General features: G+C 37.0%; 1 protein-coding gene across 29 annotated transcripts in view; it reads left to right on the plus strand.

The window, feature by feature from the left end:
• Positions 1-21,843, plus strand: part of FAM135A (family with sequence similarity 135 member A) — a 117,105-nt gene extending 95,262 nt beyond the window's left edge. For 28 of the 29 annotated variants that reach the window (XR_011430092.1, XM_023625144.2, XM_070245760.1 and 25 more), the window contains 6 exons: positions 975-1,066; positions 1,576-1,673; positions 3,537-3,688; positions 5,279-5,389; positions 18,285-18,398; positions 20,407-21,843. Coding sequence is in view for 27 of the 29 variants with exons in the window: in XM_023625144.2 (XP_023480912.1) it covers positions 975-1,066; positions 1,576-1,673; positions 3,537-3,688; positions 5,279-5,389; positions 18,285-18,398; positions 20,407-20,612 (773 nt within the window). In the remaining 2 variants the exon portion in view is untranslated. The remainder of the gene's footprint in view (positions 1-974; positions 1,067-1,575; positions 1,674-3,536; positions 3,689-5,278; positions 5,390-18,284; positions 18,399-20,406) is intronic. The other variant, XR_011430091.1, reaches the window with a different exon arrangement.
• The last annotated feature ends 1,454 nt before the right edge of the window (positions 21,844-23,297 follow it).

Raw genomic sequence — 23,297 nt, forward strand, 5'->3', positions numbered from 1 at the left:
AATGCACAACTATGTACTGGGGGGCTTTGGGGAGAAAAAGGAAAGATTAAAATCTTTTTTAAAAAAAAGGAATGGGAGCCAGCTCCGTGGCCGAGTGGTTAATTAAGTTCGCGCGTTCTGCTGCGGCGGCCCAGGGTTCGGATCCTGGGCGCGGACATGGCACCGGTCGTCAGGCCACGTTGAGGCAGCGTCCTGCATCCTACAACTAGAAGGACCTGCAACTAAGATATACAGCTATGTACTGGGGGGGGGCGGGGGGGGTTGGGAAATAAAGCAGGGAAAAAAAAAAAAGGAATAAAAGTTATCTCAGTGCGTGAAATATTTAAAACATGTAAATATTAGAAGAGTAAAGTAAAAATTCAACAATTGATAATGATGTTTATAGTCCTAAGTAAAACAAAGGAATTAACTAAAAAAGACACTAAACTAATTTTTGGAGGTAATAAATACATTTATGTATTATATCTAGATTTTAAATATTTTATATTTATAGATATCTTTTAAGTTAGTAATTAAAAGATACTATCTTAGATTATTTAACTGGATTTTTATTTCTGTCCGTCTGTCCCAGTACCATCAAAGGAAAAGCCGCAGATTAAATCTCTATCAGAATGCACCCAGGGTTTGTGAAACCATGGCCTGGAGTCGTGCTGTGGGGAGCCCTCAGTCACTCACCCCCTGCTCCAGCCAGCGTCCCGGAGTGAGCCCTAGCAGCTGAACACACCCATAGCCAGGAGGGGAAAGCGTCGGTGTGACTAAGCTCCCTCAGAAACAGACTGTCGAAAGACATTGTCTGGCTGATGGAGATCAGCTTTGACACACAAGTCGAGGACTGTTTCAGAGTGCCTTCTCTGTTCATGACCGGCGTAGGCCACATGCTTGTCTTCAGGATCTGTAAAATACATGAGCACGCGCTTTGTACCTTTAACTCTCTCATCCTTTACACATAATTATTCATTTTCTTCAATTTCTAGGAAACAGTGCAGATCTCCGATTAGTAAAAACTTACATTGAACTTGGACTACCTGGGGGAAGAATTGATTTTCTTATGTCTGAGAGAAATCAGGTACAATATGGTGGTGTTTTCAGTGGGAGCAAACACTTTTGTACTAGTTTCTGTGTAAATATTTGCTTCGTACAAAGTGTAGTAGTAGAAATAATTTTTCTGATTTCTATGAAATTTAACATTAATGCATATCCCAAAGAAGTAAAAGTGATTTTACAGTTCAGCTTATGAACTATTCACAAGTGCAGAAATTTCTAGAATTTCACATTTCTATGCAGAGAGTTCATTAATTAAATCGTTATAAATAATCTTACATTAAATGCTGGTGGTGAGCTAAACAATTAAATAACAAAATGAGGCAAGTGTTAGTAAGAGCACTGAACATTTTTTCCCCTAGATATTCACTCTTTTTGCTCATTTTAATATAATGAATATTACATTCACTAACTTCTCTAAACACTGGTCTTAACCATATTTTTAATACCTAAATTAAAAATAATGTTTATACTCAGTTTTTCATGTGATTTTATATATTCAGTATGTAATGTGTCTGTCTTGCTTTTGTTTAGAATGATACTTTTGCTGATTTTGATAGCATGACTGATCGCCTTCTGGATGAGATAATACAATATATTCAGATATATAGTCTAACAATCTCAAAAATAAGGTAACATAATATTATATATTTATTTTATATCTCTATGAATTATGGAAAAACTAAACAGAATTTGTGGTACTTTTGTTGTCCTGTTATGACCTGTAGGAGACCACAACTCAAATTAACTAATTCAAAGAGAAAAGAAAAAATTAAAAGATTTTAGGGAAAGACCACATGTTATACTATTCTGTTTATATAAATTGTGCAGAACTGGGAAATCTGTAGAGACAGAAGTAGGTTCGTGATTACCAGGGAAGGGGAGATAAGTTACGGGGTATTTTTTGAGGTGGCGAAAATGTTCTACAATTTCTTGTGGTGACGGTAGCACAACTCTGTGACTACACTGAAAATCATGGAATTGTACACTTTAAATGGGTGAATTGTAATGGTCTGAATCATATCTCAGTGAAGCTGTTACCACAAGGAACGGTTATAGGGCAATGGATGTATGGAAACAAAGGAAACAACAAAAACCGTTCCAGGTTTCGTGACTGCACTTTATCAGTCAGTTTTCCACAAGCAAGAGATGATGGTCAAACCAGTATGTCTCATGATTAAAGCAGTGTCATGTGTAGACATGGGAGAGAGAAAAGTGTTTGTTTCTTCTAGTCCAGTAGGAATTAAAGAAAAAGTCTAAGCTAACCTTCCTGCGTCAGAAAGAGTGAAATAAGCTGTTTACCTTCGTACCCACTGGGTGGGAGGAGGAAGCTGGCTGTGTGCTGTCGGCTTTTGTAGACTTTGGTTCAGGTTTGAAGGTGGAATAGGAACTGAGAGAGAGAAGCAGGTTTCATTTGAAGTCATTTTTTAAAAACAGAATTCTGTTAAAAATGGGGGAAAGTGCAAGTATGTTGGGGGGAGGAGAGATTGTTTTCTTGTTCTAATTATTCTCTGCATTGATGGATTTTAAAATACTGTTTGTTTACTAAATTTTCTGCAGTGATCTTATAATCCTTTTATTCATTTATTATGATGAGAAAATAGTATATTATTTCAATTTTTTCATTCATCCACAAAAGTGTTCCCTCTTTTGGGTTAGATTGTCAGTTATAATCAATCATTATCCAAAAATTCGATCAGATTGATTGAGGACTGTTAGTTAGCATCATAACTCTCACCCCACAGCTTTAGGAACTTCAGCTTGGGCGGGAAGTCTATCCTGAGCTGCTCACGGGTCCGTCTGTGAGCCAGAGTTGAGCAGCTGTCGGGCTCTCTCACTGTTGATTGTCCCCAGCGGTTCATGCACCATCTGTTGTGAATAATGCTAAGCAGAAGGCTCTTCTGATTTAAACTATTCCTTAATAAAGGTCAGGTGCTTTATAAATATTAGTTATTCTCTTGGTATAATCTTAGACTTATAGTAGGAAAATGCACATATTTAACTTGAAAGTACTTAGTCAAAGAACTCTCCCACTTTGGAGTGTAGACCAGAGAATAAGAGTAACAGGTATGTAATTTCTCCCAAGTCGTCCTTTATAGGTACAGTTTCATTATTTTGTTTTAAAGCATTACTTAACAAGTAAATAATTGGTGTGTGTGCCTAAGGAGGCAAATTTATCATCTAGTCAATGTATTGTTACTTTTAAAATGTTTTTATTGCTAAGCAATTATAATCTATGAGTAAAAATTTTCTGATAGTAGCTTGTTTCTATGGAGTAAGCATTTAAATTATATAATAATGGGAATTTTCTACTGCATTCTCAATTTTTTCCTTCAAAATGTGTTACATCTTTCAAAGTATCAAACCGTAATTTTAAAACATATTAGAAATTTTCAAATTCTTAGTATTTCATATCTGTGTATAGTGGTTTCAGCTTTGATTTTTGTTTTTAAAACTAACACTACGGGAGAAATGTCATTTTTTTCCTCTTGAAGCTTTATTGGACATTCTCTGGGCAATTTAATAATCCGTTCTGTGCTCACGAGGCCGAGGTTTCAGTATTACCTTGACAGGCTCCACACCTTCCTCTCCCTCTCTGGGCCTCACCTTGGGACGCTCTACAACAGCAGCGCCCTTGTGAATACAGGTAAAACGTTTATTGTGTGGTATAAAAAATAGGCATGGGGAGAAAATCTAAGTACAAATTTAACCTTTTCTAGTGTTTACTTTAGAACTGACTTGTAACATACTTGGAATTTCATGAAACAGAAGATGTAACAATTTTTCTATTTTGTCATGCATATGAAATAAGCTGATAAAAGTCATCTCAGAAAATGGATATTATCATATTGAGATGATAATTGTCAAAAGTCAGAAGAGCATTTTTTCTTTTTTGTATTAAACTGTCTAAATATTTTCAGCAAATGTTTATCTTATAAACATGCTATTCTGTTGTTCCATTAGTTGAGCAGATTACAGATATCTATATTTAATATAAAGTTATAAAGTATTTTATGCAGAATATTAACTCTGATTTTGGTTTCGTAACAATAGAGGGATATTTTGAGAAAATGCATTCTAAAATTTTTAAAGAAATTAAAATGAATGTTGAGGCCCCAATTTTTATTAGAATAAATAAATATTTTCATTAAGAAAGATCTGGTACTTGATTTGCTTTTTGTTTGGCTCAGTTTTTCCCTTAGATTTTTTAAATGGTTTTCATAGTTTAGTCAATTATTTCCATTGTGAGAATAAATGAGATTTTATTCTTTCTCTTTTCCCTGAGCCTTGAATCTCTTATTTCCACTTTCTCTTCCACTTTCATTGACAAGGAAACTGTACCATTTTCCTTTGGACCCATTTCAAATGGTGGTACTCAAAATACAGCTAGTTTTAATTTTTTACTGTTTCAAAAAGGGAGCATGAGAAAAATGAAATCCCTAAGTAATACAAAATAGAACCCAATCTGAATAGGATGCAGTACTGTGAATTTTTTTTCTTCATTGAACTTCTCCCCAGATAGGCTTACAGTTATCAGATTTAATCAAGTAAAGGGTTTTTTTCTCTTTTCTTCTCCTGTTCCCCTCTGTAATATTAGAAGCAGCAAAAGTGGAAACGAATATTCCACAATCTTGAAAAGCCATTCCAGAATGATTGAGGTTTCACTTAATTAAGGGGAAGATGCATTTAAATATAAGTAAATGATAATATAAAGAAATACAATTAAATATGGGACTTAAATTATATTCAGCTATTACTAGAAAACATTAACCAATTGCTCATTCTAAGGACTGGTCCTTATACAGTCAGTCTGCCAAACCTTAACTGCAACTGTCTGTAGACTAAAGGCTCGGTGCTTAGACCTTTGGATCCACAGCTGTGTTTGAAGATTTTCCCCCTTTGCTTCTTTATCATTTGAACAAATATAACTGAACATACAATTTTCCCAAACTTGTTGTTCTTAGACCATTATCTATGTCATTACTGAATGAGGTAGAAATACCAGGCCTTCTAGCAACTAACCATTAACCCCTGGTTAACCTATGTGTGCATGCGTATTTTTATATTTGTTATCAGAAAATGGAAATATTTTGCAAATATATTTTTTTATTAGCTAACAAAATGCTAGTTTGGGGATTGTCGTTTTTTGAAGTAAAATATATGTTAAATTTAATAATCTTAGCACATGTTGCCATGTATTTCCAGTTATACCCATATGTCATTTATAACTCTCTAGGTCTGTGGTTTATGCAGAAATGGAAAAAATCAGGTTCTCTTTTGCAATTGACATGTCGAGATCATTCAGACCCTCGCCAAACTTTCTTATACAAGCTTAGTAATAAAGCAGGTAAGTATATAGTAACAGTTTTGAAAACATTCACTTGAAAACCTTTTTTTAAAATAAACTTTTAGCAAATAAATTGAGAACATGTCTTTCTGGTGATTAAAAAAATATTAGTTGATTATAATTTCTTAATAATGAGAGCAGACTATTTAAAACTAAGCAGTTGAGAGCATGGTTGTATAATTTTTTCACATGATTGTATTTGTCTTGTATGAGCTGCACAGCTACTCTGAAATTATCCTAAAAATCTCGGCATTTATCATTCAGTACCAGTGAGAAGTTAGTTTTTAAACGAGGCTTTTGCATGTCCTAGCCCTCCTGTGCTTCTAACTGCCCCACCTCAATCCTTAACCCTTTTTATAAACTGCCACATATTTTTCTGCCTTCCTATTCTAGGACTATTCAAGCATTGCTGGAAAATATCAGAAACTAAACTACTAATAGTTATTCTTTCTACAAATTCTTGCTACTGGATGAATCTTGTTATCCATCTCTTAATAATGATTGTTAAATATATTTCCCATCTTGAATTTATATTCCAAGCTTTCAGCCTGAAGTCCCCAACCACTCCTTTGCCATCCTCAGTCTCTGTAAATGACCTTACCTCTGACATCCCCACCTCTCCCAGACTCCTCCTCAATCTCCTGTCTTCCCAGCGTGTTCTTTCTACTGTGTCCTCTGAAATCTCCATTTGAGGGGAACAGACTGCCCTCATCTTGATCTTCAAAGAATGCTATCTCCACTTCCTCCTAAAGTGGAGACATAACCTAGATAGTTCTTAACTGCCGCCTCCCTCCATTTTAGAGCAGAGGTTGGCAAACTTTTTCTCTAAAGGTACAGAGAGTAAATATTTTGGTTTTGCAGCAATGTGATCTCTGTTGCAACCCCTTAACAATGCAGTTGTAGACAAAATAGCCATAGACAGTACATAAACAGGTGAGTGTGGCCGTGTTCCAGAAAAGTTTTTTTTACCAAAAAAAAGGCAGCAGGCCAAATCTCTCATGCTATACGTTGCCTCCCCTGCTACAGAAGCAGCTCAGTTTCTTATTTACTGAGTGCCACCTAGAGTGGAGAAACAGTGCTCTGGCTTCCATTCCCAGTCGCAATCATTGCTCCTCCACTGTCATGTAAAACTACTTCCTTGGAGGTTACACCATCCAAGCTGTGTTACCTTCCAGTCTTCCTTGATATAATGATCTGGTCACTCCTCACATGTTCAGTGAGAACTCTAATAAGAGTTCATGGACAAACGTTTACTACACAATTATGCTTGGGAAAAGATATTCTTGGATCTTAATATACTGAATCCTGGCATCATTTTTGGTAACTTAACCAAAATTAAACCATTTTAGTTAACCATTTAGATGATTCATCTAGCAGTACAGAGCCTTTCTCAACTCTAGTAACTTCCATTCCACTCCACTTTAAACCCACACCATGGCTACACTCCACCCCTGAAATTTCAACCAATATTCTGTTCTATGCCTACAATATCCTATACTTTCTCACTCTCTTGTTCCCCCCTGCTTTGTAGACTTGAGATCTCTACTCCATTTTCCTAAGATTACCCTGTTCTTCATGGTTCTACTCCCTTCTGATCCATCTCAGACTCCATGAATTATCACTTTTATCATTCAGACATTCTTACCCCTTGGTTTCCATCATAGCTGTCTAGCAAACCTGTATTGCTGTTTCTTACCTGGCTTGTTGAGCTCCACCAAAAAGGATTACACAGACATGCCAATCAAGACCAGTGATCCACGGGGTCCCCATCTAGTTGTCTCTCAGTAGCTTTCTATTCTTTCTCTTAAAGCTTTTCTAGTTTTTCACCTCTTTTCCTCAGACTTCAAACTACCATTGCTACCTTCACTTCCATGAATGACTTTGCTTCCTACTTTGGTCTGTGAAAGTTAAGGCCATCAAGCAAGAACTTTTCTACTTCCTTTCTTTTTACCTATAAACATTAGCATACCTGTGGTTTCCTTCTAGTTCTGTAGAAGATATATCAGGGGTCCAATAATTCCCCTTTCTCTTTTTTGGAATCCATTCCTTCTCATCTCAGTCTTCAAACTTCCCCTTTTCAGTGGCTAATCCCTTAACGTATAAAGTTATTCCAGTTTCTCCCATTGGGAGTCATTATAATAATAAACACCTCCCTTGATCACTGATTCTGTTGTTGTCCTCCTGTTTCTCCTTTGTTTTTAATAGAGTTGAGCCTCTTGAAAGAGAAAACAATCACTTTCACTACTTCCTTATCTTCTATTTCACTCTTCAATCCATTGTAATCTGATTTCTGTTCTCACCTCTCCCCTGAAGAGTGCCAGATCCACTTTCCTCTTTTCCCTCTTTTATTTGAACATACTGGCATTTAAGACTATTGAAACACTTTCCTTCTTGAAATACTTCCTCCCTCCAATTCTGTAACATCAGTCTCTCCTGGTTTTCATCCATCTTGACTCTCTGCTTCCTACGTGAGTTCCTTTTCTTTCCTTGCCTCTTAAATGTAGGTGTTCTCCTTGGGCTCCAGCCTCTGTCATCTGCCCCTCTCACTCTGTCCCTTCCTCTTTGACAGCATCACTCCATGTCCGTCTTCACCACTGGTAACTCTCAGGTGTACATCTCTAGCTCAGTCCTCTGTTCTGTGCTGGACTTATACGTCCAGCTGCCTACTGAATATATTCACTTAGAAGTCTCACATGACATCTAAGTTTTCAGAGACCTCATCTTTCCCCTCAGATTCACTTCTCTGGATTCCACATCTATAGGAATGGCACCACCGTCTACCCAGCCAGAAACTTAGAAGTTGTTCTGTACTCCTCTGTCTCACTCTGGCCTCATGTCCACTGAGTTACCAAGCCATGGAGCATTCAGCCTTCTCAGTAAGTGGTGGAGACTTCTCTTCCTTTTCTTCGCCACTGCCTTAGTTCCACCTTCATCACTTTTACTTAGATCATTGCTGCGGCCTCCATATGGTTACCCTGAGTCCTGTATGCCCCCTTCTCCCCAGTCTCACTTCCTCATTAGATGAAATGCTCTAAAAATTAAATCAGACCATACAGCTCCTGTTTGAAAGTCTTGTCGTACGCCTCATAGCTTTCAGGGTGAAGTTTAGACTCCATGGCTGAGGGCATCAAATCCTTATCATCTGGTTCCTAATCCTTTTACTTGCTTCATACCGTACTCTTCCCACACGCACATCCTTTGCCACACATGTCTTTTGCTTCCTGGTATCACCCATGCTGTTTCTACCACCATTCCTCCCATGTGTCTACCCATCTTTTTAGAACTAATTCTCTTCGTCTTCTAAAATTAAACTCAAGCGCCACCTCCTGTCAGAAGTTTTTCTTGACGCCCTGGTTCAACACTTCTCTACTCTCAGGGTACCTGGTAGAGTGCTCAGAATATGGCTTTATGTCCCAAATCTTACCCCTCCAGACTGACCTCATTAATGAATGCCAGTTTTAATTTGCCTGTTAGACATCTCTACTTACATATCAAACCAGATGTGTCTAAAACGGAACGCGGTGTCTTCTTGTACTACCTCTTCTCTCATCCTTTTAATGGTACTCTATCTGCTAAATTACTTGGTTTGAAATACCTCTGTGTCACCTTTGATTGACCCCACTCCCTTGCATGCCACATCCCAAGATTGCTAATATTATCTCTGAGCTCCTATAGCATTATCTATGAACTTCACTTTTCATACCCATTATAGCTTATCTCATGTCAGTCATTTTTATATATGTTAACCTTTCCTTAAGTAGGGTCTGTGACTGCCCTCTCCCACCCCCACATACACACTCAATATTTACTATAGTTCTTCCTGGTAGGTGTTCATTATAAACCCATTGAATCAATGAGTGATCTTTTCAATATTATTTTCAGTATCTAAAAGCTGAAAATCAAACGCATATATTCGGCAACTGATAGTTCCAAGTCTGAAGGAACTTGTAAACTTAAGCCATGGCCATTTAAATCTTTTTATCCTCATTCCTGTCACCCATCCTGCTTTTGGAACATTTGATATGGACACTGGATAGATTTAGTAATTGAATGTAGCCCGCGTTGTTTGAGTCTTGTTTTAGCTTTTTCGGGATTCTGCCATAAATGTTGTTATTAATATGAGGAAGAGACTGGGGGTGGTGATTTCGTGTATTGTCTGTCATTGGAATCCGTGAAAGAACAGTTCTCTTATGGGTCAAGTTGTCTGATTTTGTTTCTAAGGGTGCAAAGCAACAACAAGTTACTGACAGTGCCCAGAAATACATACTTGATTCATAAAACTATAAGATATTCCTACAAAATCGAGTATAGTGTATAGTTCTCATGTGAGAAAAACTTACTGACGTGAATTAGAACCATTGTCTGCTGAGGGGTTTGTACCACTGCTGCTGACAGGTTAGGAAACATACGAAAAGCAAAATAATGTAATGTTCCCTGGGATCTGTGTATTTATATGCATTTCACAAAGTAAAATTTAATTAGCAATAGTACTAATATTAACATAAGAAAATATAAACACGAAAGAAAGCATAACTGTAAAATTTCTCTAATCCATGGCCTTCCCCGTCTGTACAGATATCTGTATTACTGAGTTTCTAACTACTAATAGATGAGAGTGGATCTTTTGCGCTTGAGTTACTGCCTAAGGATTAGTTAAAACTTTGGCTTACAAGTCATTCCTTTATTAGTTGCCTTATGCATGGCAAGACTCTTGCCACCCCTCTGGTTATAGCAACCTAACTGCTTAAGAGCCAAACTTTACACTCACACGCAGAGATCAGTTCTGGCCGAAAAGCTAAGTCACTTAATCTGAAGTCTTGCCATTTGTGACAGCACGGATGGACCTTGGGGGTGTTATGCTGAGTGAAATAAGCCAGACAGAGAAAGACAAACACTGTGATTTCACTCATGTGGAAGATAAACTAACACATGGACAAAGAGAACAGATTAGGGGTTACCAGAGGGGAGGGGGTCGGGGGAGGCGAAAGGGGCAAAGGGGCACATATGTGTAGTGATGGATAAAAACTGGTCTATTGGTGGTGAACACGATCCAGTCTATGCAGAAACGAATATATAATAATGTACACTTGAACTTATACAATCTTATAAGCCAATATGACCTCAATGAAATAATTAAATTGAAAAAAAATAATAAGCTTCAGGTTCTTCATTGATAAAATGGGAGCAATAATGTCCTCCTGTCAAGACTGTTAAAGGATTAAATGAAATGCTGCATGTAAAATGATTTAGATGGTAAAAATAGCTCTCAAAGAAGAGCTGCCTGAACTAAAATGATATTAACATTACAAATTTTACAAATTTGCTTTCACATGAACATCATGAATCTTTTAAGATATTTTTTAACAGAACTATTAAAAATCAGCTCATCTAAATATCAGTATTAGTGGCTATACACACTTTTTCAAATGACTTATTAAAATTGTTTTTATGTTTTAAGATTTCCACTTGTGCCCAAATGTGAGTTTATTAGAATATACCTGAATTGAATTAGTATTATTATTGGGAAATAACATGAAAGAATACTATTCTCTAACAATCATGACTTGCATTAGATAATACTAAAATATGAGGATAAATAATAATAGCTAGTCTGACCAGGCAAGGGAAACAAAAGAAAAAATAAATGAATCTACATCAAACTAAAAAGCTTCTACACAGCAAAGGAAACCATCAACAAAATGAAAAGACAACCTAACATTTGGGAGAGGGTATTTGCAAACCATGTATCTGATAAGGGGTTAATATCCAAAATATAAAAAGAACTCATACATCTCAACAACAAAAAAACAAATAACCCAATTGAAAAATGGGCAAAAGACATTGCTCCAAAGAAGATGTACAGATGGCCAACAGGCACATGAAAAGATGTTCAACATCACTAATTATTAAGGAAATGCAAATCAAAACTACAATGAGATATCACCTCATGCCCATCAGAATGGCTCTAATTAACAAGACAGGAAATAAGTGTTGGAGAGGATGTGGAGAAAAGAGGACTCTCATACCCTGCTGGCGGGGTAAACTGGTGCAGCCACCCTGGGAAACAGCATGGAGATTCTTCCAAAACTTAAGACTAGAAATACCATATGATCCAGCTATTCCACTTCTGGATATTTATCCAAAGAACATGAAAACAAGAATGTCTAAAGATACATGCACCCCTATGTTCATCGCAGCATTATTCACAATAGCAAGACTTGGAAACAACCTAAGTGCCCATCAAGCGATGAATGGATAAAGAAGATGTGGTGGATATATATTTACACAATGGAACACTACTCAGCTATGAAAAAAAGGGTGAAATCTTGCCATTTGCAACAACATGGATGGGCTTCAAGGATATTATACTAAGTGAAGTAAGTCAGAGGGAGAAAGTCAAATACCGTATAATCTCACTCATAAGGAGAAGATAAAACAACAACAAACACACACGTAGAGACAGATTGGATTGGTGTTACCAGAGGGGAAGTGGGGAGGGAGGAGGGCAAAAGGGGTGCTTAGGCCCATGTGTGTGGTGACGGATTGTAATTAGTCCTTGGGTGGTGAACATGATGTAATCTACACAGAAATCAAAATATATTACGATGTACACCTGAAATTTATGTAATGTTATAAGCCAATGTTACTGCAATAAAAAAAAGAAAAAGAGCAATAATAGCTAACATACGTATGGCACTTCCTGTGTTCCAGGTGTCATCTCAGCACGTTACACACCTTAGCTGAGTTAATCTTATGAAGTAGGACTGTTGGTCCCCATCTTGCGGATGAGGGCTCTGAAGCACAGAGAGGTTGAGTGGTTTGCCTCAGGTTATAAAGCTAGTAAGCAGTCGTGCATGGTTCAGACTATTTCCTGTTTCACCATTAATGTATATTTTCAAGAACTTTAGAAGCTATTTCTAACTGCAGTTTTAAACATTAACAAATATTCATTAATTGATTTTAAAATTGTGATATTATCACGGGTTAGAGCAAATTTTTTCTCTTTTGGGGGCGGGGGGGATGTCTAGAGAATCATGAGATATGAGTAATCAATTCTGGGAAATTGCTACACCTGTCTATATACAAAAATTACTTTATTTACAAAGTAGAAATTTATGGGTTCACGTCAGAAGCATAAGTAAATAAAACAGGACAACATAGAACAATGTTTACTTAATCAATATGCTATTCTCAGGTGTTTTTAAACAAAAGCCTTCGTGATCATTTCTTTTATATTGTACTCTGCCAAAGCTACAAAGTCTTGGTTGCCCAGGGCCAATTATTGTTTCTGTTTCTTCTGAACAGCCAATTTCCTGTTCTTTGGGGAAGACCTAAAATAACCTGTCTAAAGCAAAATCCAGCCATCTGCCTTCTTCCTTTTTTTATTTAAACAAAGCCTCCCCTGTGATTCTTCCTTTTGAAATAGTCTATCTCTGCAACATATCATTAGTTAGTAGCTTTTCTTAATTGAAAGCTATTCATTATTTCAAAATTAAGGAAGTATTTAAAAGCCTGAAATTTGTGTGATTTCTAAAACACTTGAGAAATGTTATTTTTTTGTAAAAATCGTATATTTATTACGTGTGAATTGCCTTTTTTGTTTTGTGAACACAATAGATCTGGTAATAGGCTATAGAAATGTCACTTTTAAGAGGAAATTATCTTTTTTGATTAAGGCATTACAATTATAAACATCCATTAAATTTTTTTAGCAACTTCTGACCAAAAAAACCTATAGCATTCTACAGATTGGTCATAGGATATATAAATAATTTACACAGTATAGATATGGCATACCAGCATGTCAGCCTTGAATAGCAAGGGAAAGAAAGAAGATGAAGAAAGTGGAGCAAGGAAGGTAAATATTATATCCAGACTAGTGACTGCAGTGAAGTGGGCAGGATTGCTTCGAGAGAAGGATCATGGGCACTCTTGCATTCTACAATGAGGGCTCAAAAATAGCCAAGTAAAAATCTATTAATTGTCAGAATTTCAGAAACAAAACGTTTCTATTTTAACATCTTCCAAAACACATCTGCTTAGAAAGTCTTTACCAGCTGTTGAAGTCTGACAAATAAAATATAACAGTTACAGAAGTCTCCTCTGTGCCGCGAGGGCACAAGGTAATCTCTCCTTCCAGCAGGTTACAGGGGGTGTAGTAACAGGTGTCACGATTTGTAAATAACGTTTTATTTTGTTTCTGAAAGTGTGGAAAAGAGTCAGCATCAGCTAACATTATTTTAGGAAGCAAATTCTTTCAAATGTATTTAAAGTAAATGAGTAAAAATAAGAATAGTTCGATATTTCTGAGAATTGTGTCGGTTTTAAAAGCACAGGGTTTTCTCAACCTCAGCACTAGTGACATTCTGGACTGGATAATTCTTTGTTGTCCTGGGTTGTCCTGTGCAGTGCAAGATATTTTGTAGTATCTCTGACTTTACCCACCACACGCCAGTAGCACCCACACGCCTCCACACCCTCACACTCCCCAGCCCCCCAGTGTGACAACAAAAGTGTCTCCACACACTGCTAAATGTCCCTTAGAGTGCAGAGCTACCAGTTTAGAACCATTTCTTTAGCCAATTCCAGAGAGTAAACAGAAGATGAGTCAATATGAATTGCTTTAAAACGCATTAGAATTTTCAGAAAAATTAGTCGTCAAAGGTATCAGGAAGACTAAGATAATGAGGACGAAAGTTACCGTTACAATGTCATACATAAATCATGTTATACAGTCCAGAAAAATATGGAGGATTTACTTTAATCTTTTTATTGGTAATCCTGAAAAGTAACTAAAATGTTTAGAAACTTTTTTAGTTACACTATCTCATTCTGTAGATGGGGAAATCTTGTTATTTTTCTGCGTTAGAGGTTGCTTTTCAACCAAGAGTTAGCCACTTCAGGGGCTGGGTGAAGTAAGCAACTGAAGACCAGTTAACTAGGTCATCTTTGAGCAGGTGGAATCAGTGTAGGTGTGGAGAGGATGAGCCTAGAGTATAAGACTTCTGAAATAAAGACTTCAGACATTGTTATTAGCTGGACTTCAGCTCAGATGCAGTACTTCCATAATTCCCAGCAGCATTGCGACTCGAGCCTCCCACGTTTCACTTGCAGTCTCTGCCCTCTCTAGCCAGCACTGCTAGACAAGGAATTGAAATCAAAAGATTCAAAGAGTCATAGTCTGTGTCACTAACTTGGTTCTTGGATAGAACAAAAAGCAAACCTTCTGTGCAGAAGCACAGTATTAGTATGAATACATTGTTGTTGAAAAACTATTATTAAAATAGACTTATTACTAAATTTAAAATGCATTTATTTTGTTTGTTTTGTTTTTTCAGATTTTCCCTGAGCTAACTTCTGTTGCCAGTCTTCCTTTTTTTCTTTTTTTTTCCTTTTTTTTTTGCTTGCGGAAGATTAGTCCTGAGCTAACATCTGTGCCAGTTTTCCTCTACTTTGTATATGGGATGCCTTCACAGCATGGTTGATGAGTGGAGTAGGTCTGTGCCTGGGATCTGAACCCAGGAGCCCAGGCTGCTGAAGCAAAGCGTGCAGAACTTTACTCGGCCACGGGACCAGTCCCTAAAATGCATTTTTAAAGCACAGGATTGTGTTAGGAATCACGTTTAGAAATATGACAGTGTAGTATATTTATATCAGTATCAGGATCTTTATTTATTTCATCATCATGGAATCTGAGAGTTAAAGGGTATCTTAGAAATCCTCTCATCTAATCTGCATTGATTTTGCATTCTTCCACCCACTGAGCTGGCTGAGCCTGAGGAGACGCAGACACTCTCCTCAAGGATCTCAGTCTAAAGCAGTGATTCTCAACCTGAGTATCAGAATCTCTGCAAAGAGCTCTTATTTTGAAAAATACATTTAATATAATTTTTTAATGTGATGCCTATCATTCTTATAATATAAACTATGTATACTACATAAACCATAGAAATAAAGCAGTGGCAAGAAATGGGGTGGTAATTGCAGAGGAGTATAAAGTCTAAGGACAGGTGATTGATTTTTTTTTTCAGTGGGAGACAAAGTGTTTTGCATACTGATAAGAATGATCTGTACAAAAGAGGAAATTGGTGGTGCAGGCGAGGAATGGGACTGCTACTAGAGCTGTGTTCTTACGTGCGCAGGAGGGGAGGGACCTGGCGTACTCTTGAAAGGACCAGCCTGAGGTGGGACTGTGGCACTTCGTCAGTGCGCAGGAGGGGAGGGACCTGGCGTACTCTTGAAAGGACCAGCCTGAGGTGGGACTGTGGCACTTCGTCAGTGCGCAGGAGGGGAGGGACCTGGCGTACTCTTGAAAGGACCAGCCTGAGGTGGGACTGTGACACTTCGTCAGTGGGAGCAAGAGTGAGACAGACATGAAGGTACAGGAGTGGCAGGCTGGTTTGCGTTTAGGTGGGAGAATGTGGAACTTCTCTTCTCCTCTATATTCTCAGTGAAATAAGAAGCAGGGTCATAAGGTGAGAGTGAAGAGAGTGAAGAAGTTGCTGTGGTTTGAGGGAAAATAGTCATTTAGGAAAGTACAGAAACGAACATTGCTGAGCAAGGCTGCTGCGGGCACGGCGCACAGCTCAGAAACGAACATTGCTGAGCAAGGCTGCTGCGGGCACAGCGCACAGCTTCAGGGAGTGGTGTTCGTGTTGACTGGAGCAGATGACACCCTGGAATTGAGCAGTGCGGCAGCCCTTTATGGAGAACACAAATGTAGATAAATGAAGACCCAGTTTATGCAGCTTAGGATAAAATTTCAGTAACAGAATTGTTCTTAGATTCAAAAAATACAATACCAAAAACAACTTGGGTAGAAGGGAAGATGATGTACCGTGGGACATGGTTTTCATATTTTTGGCCAGTTTACCCCTTAAAAGAATTTTGAAAAAGTATGTACCCCCTTGTATAATTTTACAGTGATGCCTAAAAATATTTTCTATAACTTTAAGTAGTTGCAAAGGATATATTTTCTGGCATATCACATAGTACATATTTACTGTAATTATATTTTTATAAAAATATAAAGACAACTCATTCTATTGGAGGTATAGGTTTAGCTCATTCAATTTATAAAAAGTGTGTGCCGTAAAGTACAATTGACAAAGCCATTTCTTGTTATCAGTCAGTCAAATCACGCTTTTTGTCAGAAAAAGTTATATTTAATTCGTATTTTGCTTGGTTCCCCCAGAGACTTTTATGCTCCAGGACCGTACACCATAATAAGATCTGAAATCAATTAGAGAATATCTTTCTCTTGTAAAGTGGGAGAAGGACAAGTCAATTTTAGAAGAGTGCTCGTATGGAAGTTAGGGTCTGGAAGGGAATTTTCCTAAAGCTGTATGTGCCCGTCTGCATCATGGAGAGACTTCAGTTACCCCTGGGTGAACGCGTAGCAGTTTGAAGACCGCTGCTCTAGGACATGTAGATGATTCCCAAAGTGGCACTAAGGCTAACGAAGACATTGGTATCAAATGATGCCAAAAGTGGAATGAATTTGTCTCGTGAAATGTGAGAATGAAGGGGAAAAACAACTGTTCTTAATATTTTTCTAAAATATAGTTTTAAATGTTTGTGCAATTGAATTAATTCCTATTATAGACGTTTGATTATTTCACTTATATCTCTAGAATTTTATGTATTCAAATTGCCAAAAAGTATGTATCTTCTCATTGGGGAAAAGGGAGGATGACCTTATATGTGGCACAGAGGACGTGTATGGTCTCCCCTGCTGTGTGTGGGTCTGCACTGTTAGTATTAGAGTCCTTGGGTTCCAGGGGAGAAAAGCTTCTACCAAGCCCTCCTATATTCTGGACCGTGGTAGTCGCCACAATTGGCTTGTCTCTAAGAATCTGAATTTCAGTGGACAAAAAGTATCAAAATTCTACTCTGGAATGTTCCAGAACAAAATTCAATGCATTACACACCCCAATTTTTATGTATTGCCATAATCGATGTGTATCTTATTTAATAGTCACATAAAATTTTTATTTTTTGTTTACTAGTCTGAGCCAAATAGTAAAATTAGAACATTACTGGTTCTAAAGTGGTAAAGAACATGGTTTCACTACTTAGATTAACTAATTAACAAAGTATCCCAAGGTCCCAAGCCCTAAATTCACCTAGTTTACTAAAAAATATTTACTAAAACGTAGGGGGCCGGCCCCATGGCCTGGTGGTTAAGTTCAGCACGCTCTGCTTCAGCACCCCAGGTTTGTGGGTTCAGATCCTGGGCATGGACCTACACCACTTGGCAGCCATGCTGTGACAGCATCCCACATATAAAATAGAGTAAGACTGGCACAGATTTTAGCTCAGGGGAGAATCTTCCTCAGGAAAAAAGGTATATATTTACTAAAAAATAAAAATAAAGGAAGCTGACAAAAGTCTGTGGATGGATCATGATTTTTATTGAAAAATCAAGGCATGTAACCTCTTGACATCATACTTAAGGAGAAAATATGAGTAATATTAGGCAAAACTCAGATGAAAACTTAAACTAAAAAGTCAGCTGTAAGGGTGTTTGTTTTTATGGAAGAGTGTAATTTTGTTTCTTTGGAAAATATTCCTAAATATTGAGGACTAGCCTTTGGAAGGTAGGAATATCATGACTTTCCTGTAGAATTTTAGTCCACACCCCATACCACAATCCCTGCTCTTACTCAGTACAAACACATTTTTCATATCAGCATATAAACTACATAACAATGAAGCTGGGGGTTTTGTAGATAATATGTGAAAATTTGGAGAAAGAATTCAAGTATTTTTAAAGCCATAAACTTAGTACTACTGAGGAAATAAAATTTTCTTTTGGTCACTTAGTATGATACTAATAAGTTGTTTTAAATCTGGTGAATTATTGCATTGTAATTCAGTATTTTTCTCCTCACAGGGCTTCACTATTTCAAAAATGTTGTGCTGGTGGGGTCTCTACAGGATCGCTATGTTCCTTACCACTCTGCCCGCATTGAAATGTGTAAAACAGCTTTAAAGGACAAGCAGGCAGGTAATGATGTCAATTATAAATTCTCAGAGAGGTCTGTCTACAAAGGAGCTTCTTCCCAAACTTTTCTTTAATCACCTTCTCTCTTCTCTCATCCTCATCTCTCCTTTTACTTCCTTTTCCACCTCCTGGTATCGACAGCTCTCCCTCCTCCAGTTGTCTTCCTGTCTTTCCTCCTGCCGTGTGAGATGCCTGTGCCAGTGAAGCAGTCACTGCTCTTATGAAAGAGCTCTTTCATCTAATTACAAATGCTTCTCCGTCCCACTGCCTCCAGTGTGATCTGAACTTTGGTTTCCTCCACGTTGTCAGGATTGGTGTTTGTAATAAAGGTTATGCTGCGAGCTAGTCTGTATCTCACGTTTAGTCAAAGTGGCAGCAAAGACTTGCTCCTCTTTAGTGATAGTGAATGATATAGATTATATTTACTCTTTCGCTATTTTTGAATAATAAAAGTAATTTAAATCATAGCTATTTGGAGCCAGAAGGAGACTTGAGTGCTGTTTGCTCATTTTATAACTGAGGCCCAGAGATGCTGAGTGGCTTATTCAAAGACACAGCAGTTAATTACAGGCATAGGGCAAGACCCTGGGTGTCCTGCCTCCCCGAGTTGCCTCACTTCCTTTGTTGGAATGAGGCTGATTTTAAATGCACTCTTAATCCTTTGCTTTTCCACAGCGTGACAATGACAGCTCCTTCAGGCAGGGACTCTCATGTACGTTTGTATTGGCATTGCCTGGTATGGTGACGGGCACATAGTAGGTACTCTATTCATTTAACAAACAATTTTGAGCATTTTGTGACTTGAGAACGACCCTTTTTTTCTTTTCTACTTTCTTTTTTACTTACATTCTTGCAAGGGTCCACTTAAGGGAAAAGGCTCGAGTCCACTTAGGGAAAAATTCAGCGTAAGTTTAACTTTCAGATGGGTCACTGAAACTAGATAAATGTCCTTTGTTTTAACAGTAAAATTCTGTGCCACTGGGGGACAGGGAATCTAATAAAGACAGGTTTGGACTTCTTCCCTTGTAAATATTTTTTAAATAGCATGGAACCAGAAATCCACCTTGACTCACAATGAAGACAAGAGGAGAGGTAGGAGTGAAAAAGCCTTCTGCGGATCTATGTGATATTAGTCTTTCTCTTAGACACCTCTCTCTGCTTTCTGTAATTGCATCTACACACTGTTCCCTTCTCATCCTTCCTCACAGCTACATCCTCCCTCTCCTCTGAAATTTAGTACTGCCTCCCTAAAATTCACAGGTTCCGTGGGTACGTGTTAGCACTCATCTGTTGATAATATAGTAATGCATAAGCATTAAAAACTGTTTTGCCCCTTATAAGGCAGCTTGTACTTTTATACGTATGTATATCTAACCTTTATCTTTTATATTTAGCATGACCTTAATAAATCCATTGTAAAAATTAATCAAAAAGAGGGAGATAGTACAGTTTTGGAATTAAAAGCAGAACCAAGCATTAAGTAAACCTTCAGACCAAAACAAAGATCTTTGAGCCAAACTCACGTTGTTCTTCTGACTACAGGAAGTTGCTGTTATTTCTCAAAATAATTGAGAAATATGTGGAATAGTGTTGACTGCCATGGAAGCATTCTTAAAGCGCTTACTATAAAGTTTTAAATTTTGCCTAATCAAAATGTCTCAGCGTGGCTACCTTGCTTTTATAATGGTTTAATGAGTCATAAGTAACTTACTGTTGAATAAAACTATTTGCTCTGTTATAGTTATAGCTTGGAATCAAAAATATCAAGTTGATAAGAATAGCATGTAATAAATTTGTGATTTTTACTTGGCTAGATAAATAATGTGATTATATTTTCTATAAAACAGTCTCAAAAATGATAGTCAAAGAAAAAAGAAACCTTTTAAAAGACATTTTTCTGCTTCAAATGGAAATAATGTAACTATAATTCATGAATTATACAAAAGTTGGCATAGAACTTTTTTCAGTTAGTCATGTGAACTAATTTTCCTTTTTTCTATTTGTTCCATAGGACAGATCTATTCAGAAATGATCCACAACTTGCTTCGCCCAGTTCTGCAAAGCAAGGACTGTAATTTGGTTCGCTATAACGTCATCAACGCATTGCCCAACACAGCTGATTCACTCATTGGGAGAGCTGCACACATAGCTGTTCTTGATTCGGAAATATTTTTAGAGAAATTCTTTCTGGTTGCTGCCCTTAAATATTTCCAATAGGATAAAAACGTTATTAGAGACTTGACAATTACCTCATTCAACAGTGATTCAAATAATGTATTAAACTGTAGATGCTGATAAGTTCTAAGAAATATTTATATCTTTTTATATGGAAGATAATTTATATCATCCATGTTTAGAGCTTTTTAAACATCAACTTTACTTTTTAGGTAATGTGGCTGTGCAATATTTTTTTAATTTTATCTTTTTACTTTTCTATTACTTTTTCATATATTTTGCTACATAAGTGAAATTTCAGTGAAACTTCAAGCCCATATGTATGTCTGATTGTTTATTATTGGCTTTCCACAATCCTCACATCAGACACATCATATTAGAGGCCATTATTGCTAGAATAGCATGGGATTTTAAATTTTCTAGTATTGGGGTATTATTTAGTTAATTATAAATTTTACTTTTAACATTTTACTATGTTTTAACTGGAAATAAAATTATGGCTGCTAAAATATATTTTTTGAAATCAACTATTTAGCCCTATCAAACCAGGTAGTTCATATATGACAATGTTATAAAAGTTTTCTATAAAAAGTCATTATTACTGTTGCTATTAAACATGTGTCATGCCTATGAAAATATATTTTCTACTGGTGATTTCAACATTATTTCTCATATTGACTTTTATTACTGGAACTTTTCATGTTCATGTTAGCAGCATCTAGAGATTCTGAACGTTTGAATGCCCTCTGGTTTGAATTAGTTGGAATGTTGCCAGATTTGGTAAAGTTGCTTGAACTTTCTGACTACATTTCTTTAACTTTTTTCACAGACTTCCTTGTATGTACATAATAATTAAATGTTGAAGTTTATGAAATACTTTTATGAATTTAGATAATTTTTAAATATTGTTAAAATTTGTTGAACTAAGAGTAATGTAAATAAAATAATTTGTGTTAAAAATGGAACAAAATAATTAACTGTACATGTTTGGTGATACAGATGCAAATGTTTTTGATATATGGAGATGTTAAGTCTTTTGACTTTACTAAAGGTGCTGAATAGCATTAAGTTCACCATTTCCTTTCCTGGTTTACTTGTGAAAATAATAATGCACTAAGGGTGGATAGAAGGTCTGTTTGCATTCACCAGTTGTGATGGACAGAAGGTTTTTGTAAGTATATATTGTATAATTGATGCATGTTTATTTTTAGCATTGTGTTATTGCCTCTGGTGTTAATAAATGAACAAGTGACTGTGTACAGAACAGCTAAAACACTTGCTTATTTTCAGAATACTAGAGGTATATTTTTATTTATAATTGGATAAACTATATCAGTGAACTCTATAGACCAGCATGATTGCATAACTTATAACCTTTGTAAAGTATTTTTATAATTTACATCTTTTCCATGTGTTAAGTAGTTAAAAGGTATTTCATTGATTGCTCTTCATAATTCTTTTTAAAAAGTACTTGAAAATTCAATGAATTGAGTAAGCAGCAATATACCAAGTGTATTATAACTCGAAAATGTAAATATATGCATTATTCACCACATACTTTTGCGACACACATTTTCATCCTCACATACCTTGGCCCTGAGTTTGAAATGTCATGCTTATTCGAAGTTTGAATAATCTTCCAGGTTTATCAAAGGATTCATTCTTACTCATAATCATATAATTGTATTTAAGGGTAAATCACTCTTATGATCATAGTTGGTTGATTGGTTATTGGTTGTTTTAGTACAGTTTTAAAAGCACATCAATGATCGTGGTTTGAAATCTAACAGATTTAACTTCTGATTTACCAGAGAAACTTTCATATGCTATCTGCCTACAAATTCAGATGGGAGGGGTGGGTGGAGTAAGGGTTCTGAGGGAGAGGGGAAATGATTATCAGAAACAATATAATTGACTCTTAGAGAATGAATCTCATTAAAGTATGTACCAATAAGGATTCTTGGTTGCAGACAACAAAAAACCAATTAGGATTAACTTAGGCAGGAAAACAGTTTATTGGAAGAATATTAGATATATCGCTCACAGAATTGATGGAAAGGCTGGAGAACCAGCTTTGGAAAACAGAAACCAAAGGAAGCTAGATGACCAAAACCGTAGCCAACTTCCAGCCTCAGGGAGAGCTGCGAGTTTGTTTACTTCTGTGGGCGGTGAGGCCTCTGAAAACCGGATTCCAAACACCCTGCTTGTTTGCATCACTAGTTCCAGATTCAGAGACTGGTGGGAATGTCCAACTGACCAAGCTTATTTCGTCTTGCGCCAGCACTTGGGCTGTCAAGCATCAAAGACAGCAAGGATATGTGACCTTAGCTTCCACAGTAGAAGATGGGAACATTTCTCCTACCAAGATTCACCAAACATATGAAACGGGTTTGATGACTGAGCACCAAATACAAAACATATCAGAGGTCTGCTGTAGTCCATCTTGCCTCCGTATGGTTGCAAGAGTCTGCTTAATTTGTACAACTCAACATGTTATTTCGAGGAGGTATTCCAGGAGATGAGATGCCCCTGTCAGACTCCTCTCCCTACTCCTTTTTCCCCATGGTCATCAGGGCCAGTCACTCCAGCTGCACCATAACCACTTTTCTAACTCCTCACCTAGGGGAAGGAGCTAAAAATGAGCAGGAGGCAATTCCAGCTTCCAGTACAGAGGAAACATTGTATCCCCTTGCACACTCTGGGTACAAAAATTGGTATACCAACAGA

This window comes from Equus caballus, chromosome 20 (assembly GCF_041296265.1).
Source record: "Equus caballus isolate H_3958 breed thoroughbred chromosome 20, TB-T2T, whole genome shotgun sequence".
In the NCBI taxonomy this organism is placed as follows: domain Eukaryota; kingdom Metazoa; phylum Chordata; class Mammalia; order Perissodactyla; family Equidae; genus Equus; species Equus caballus.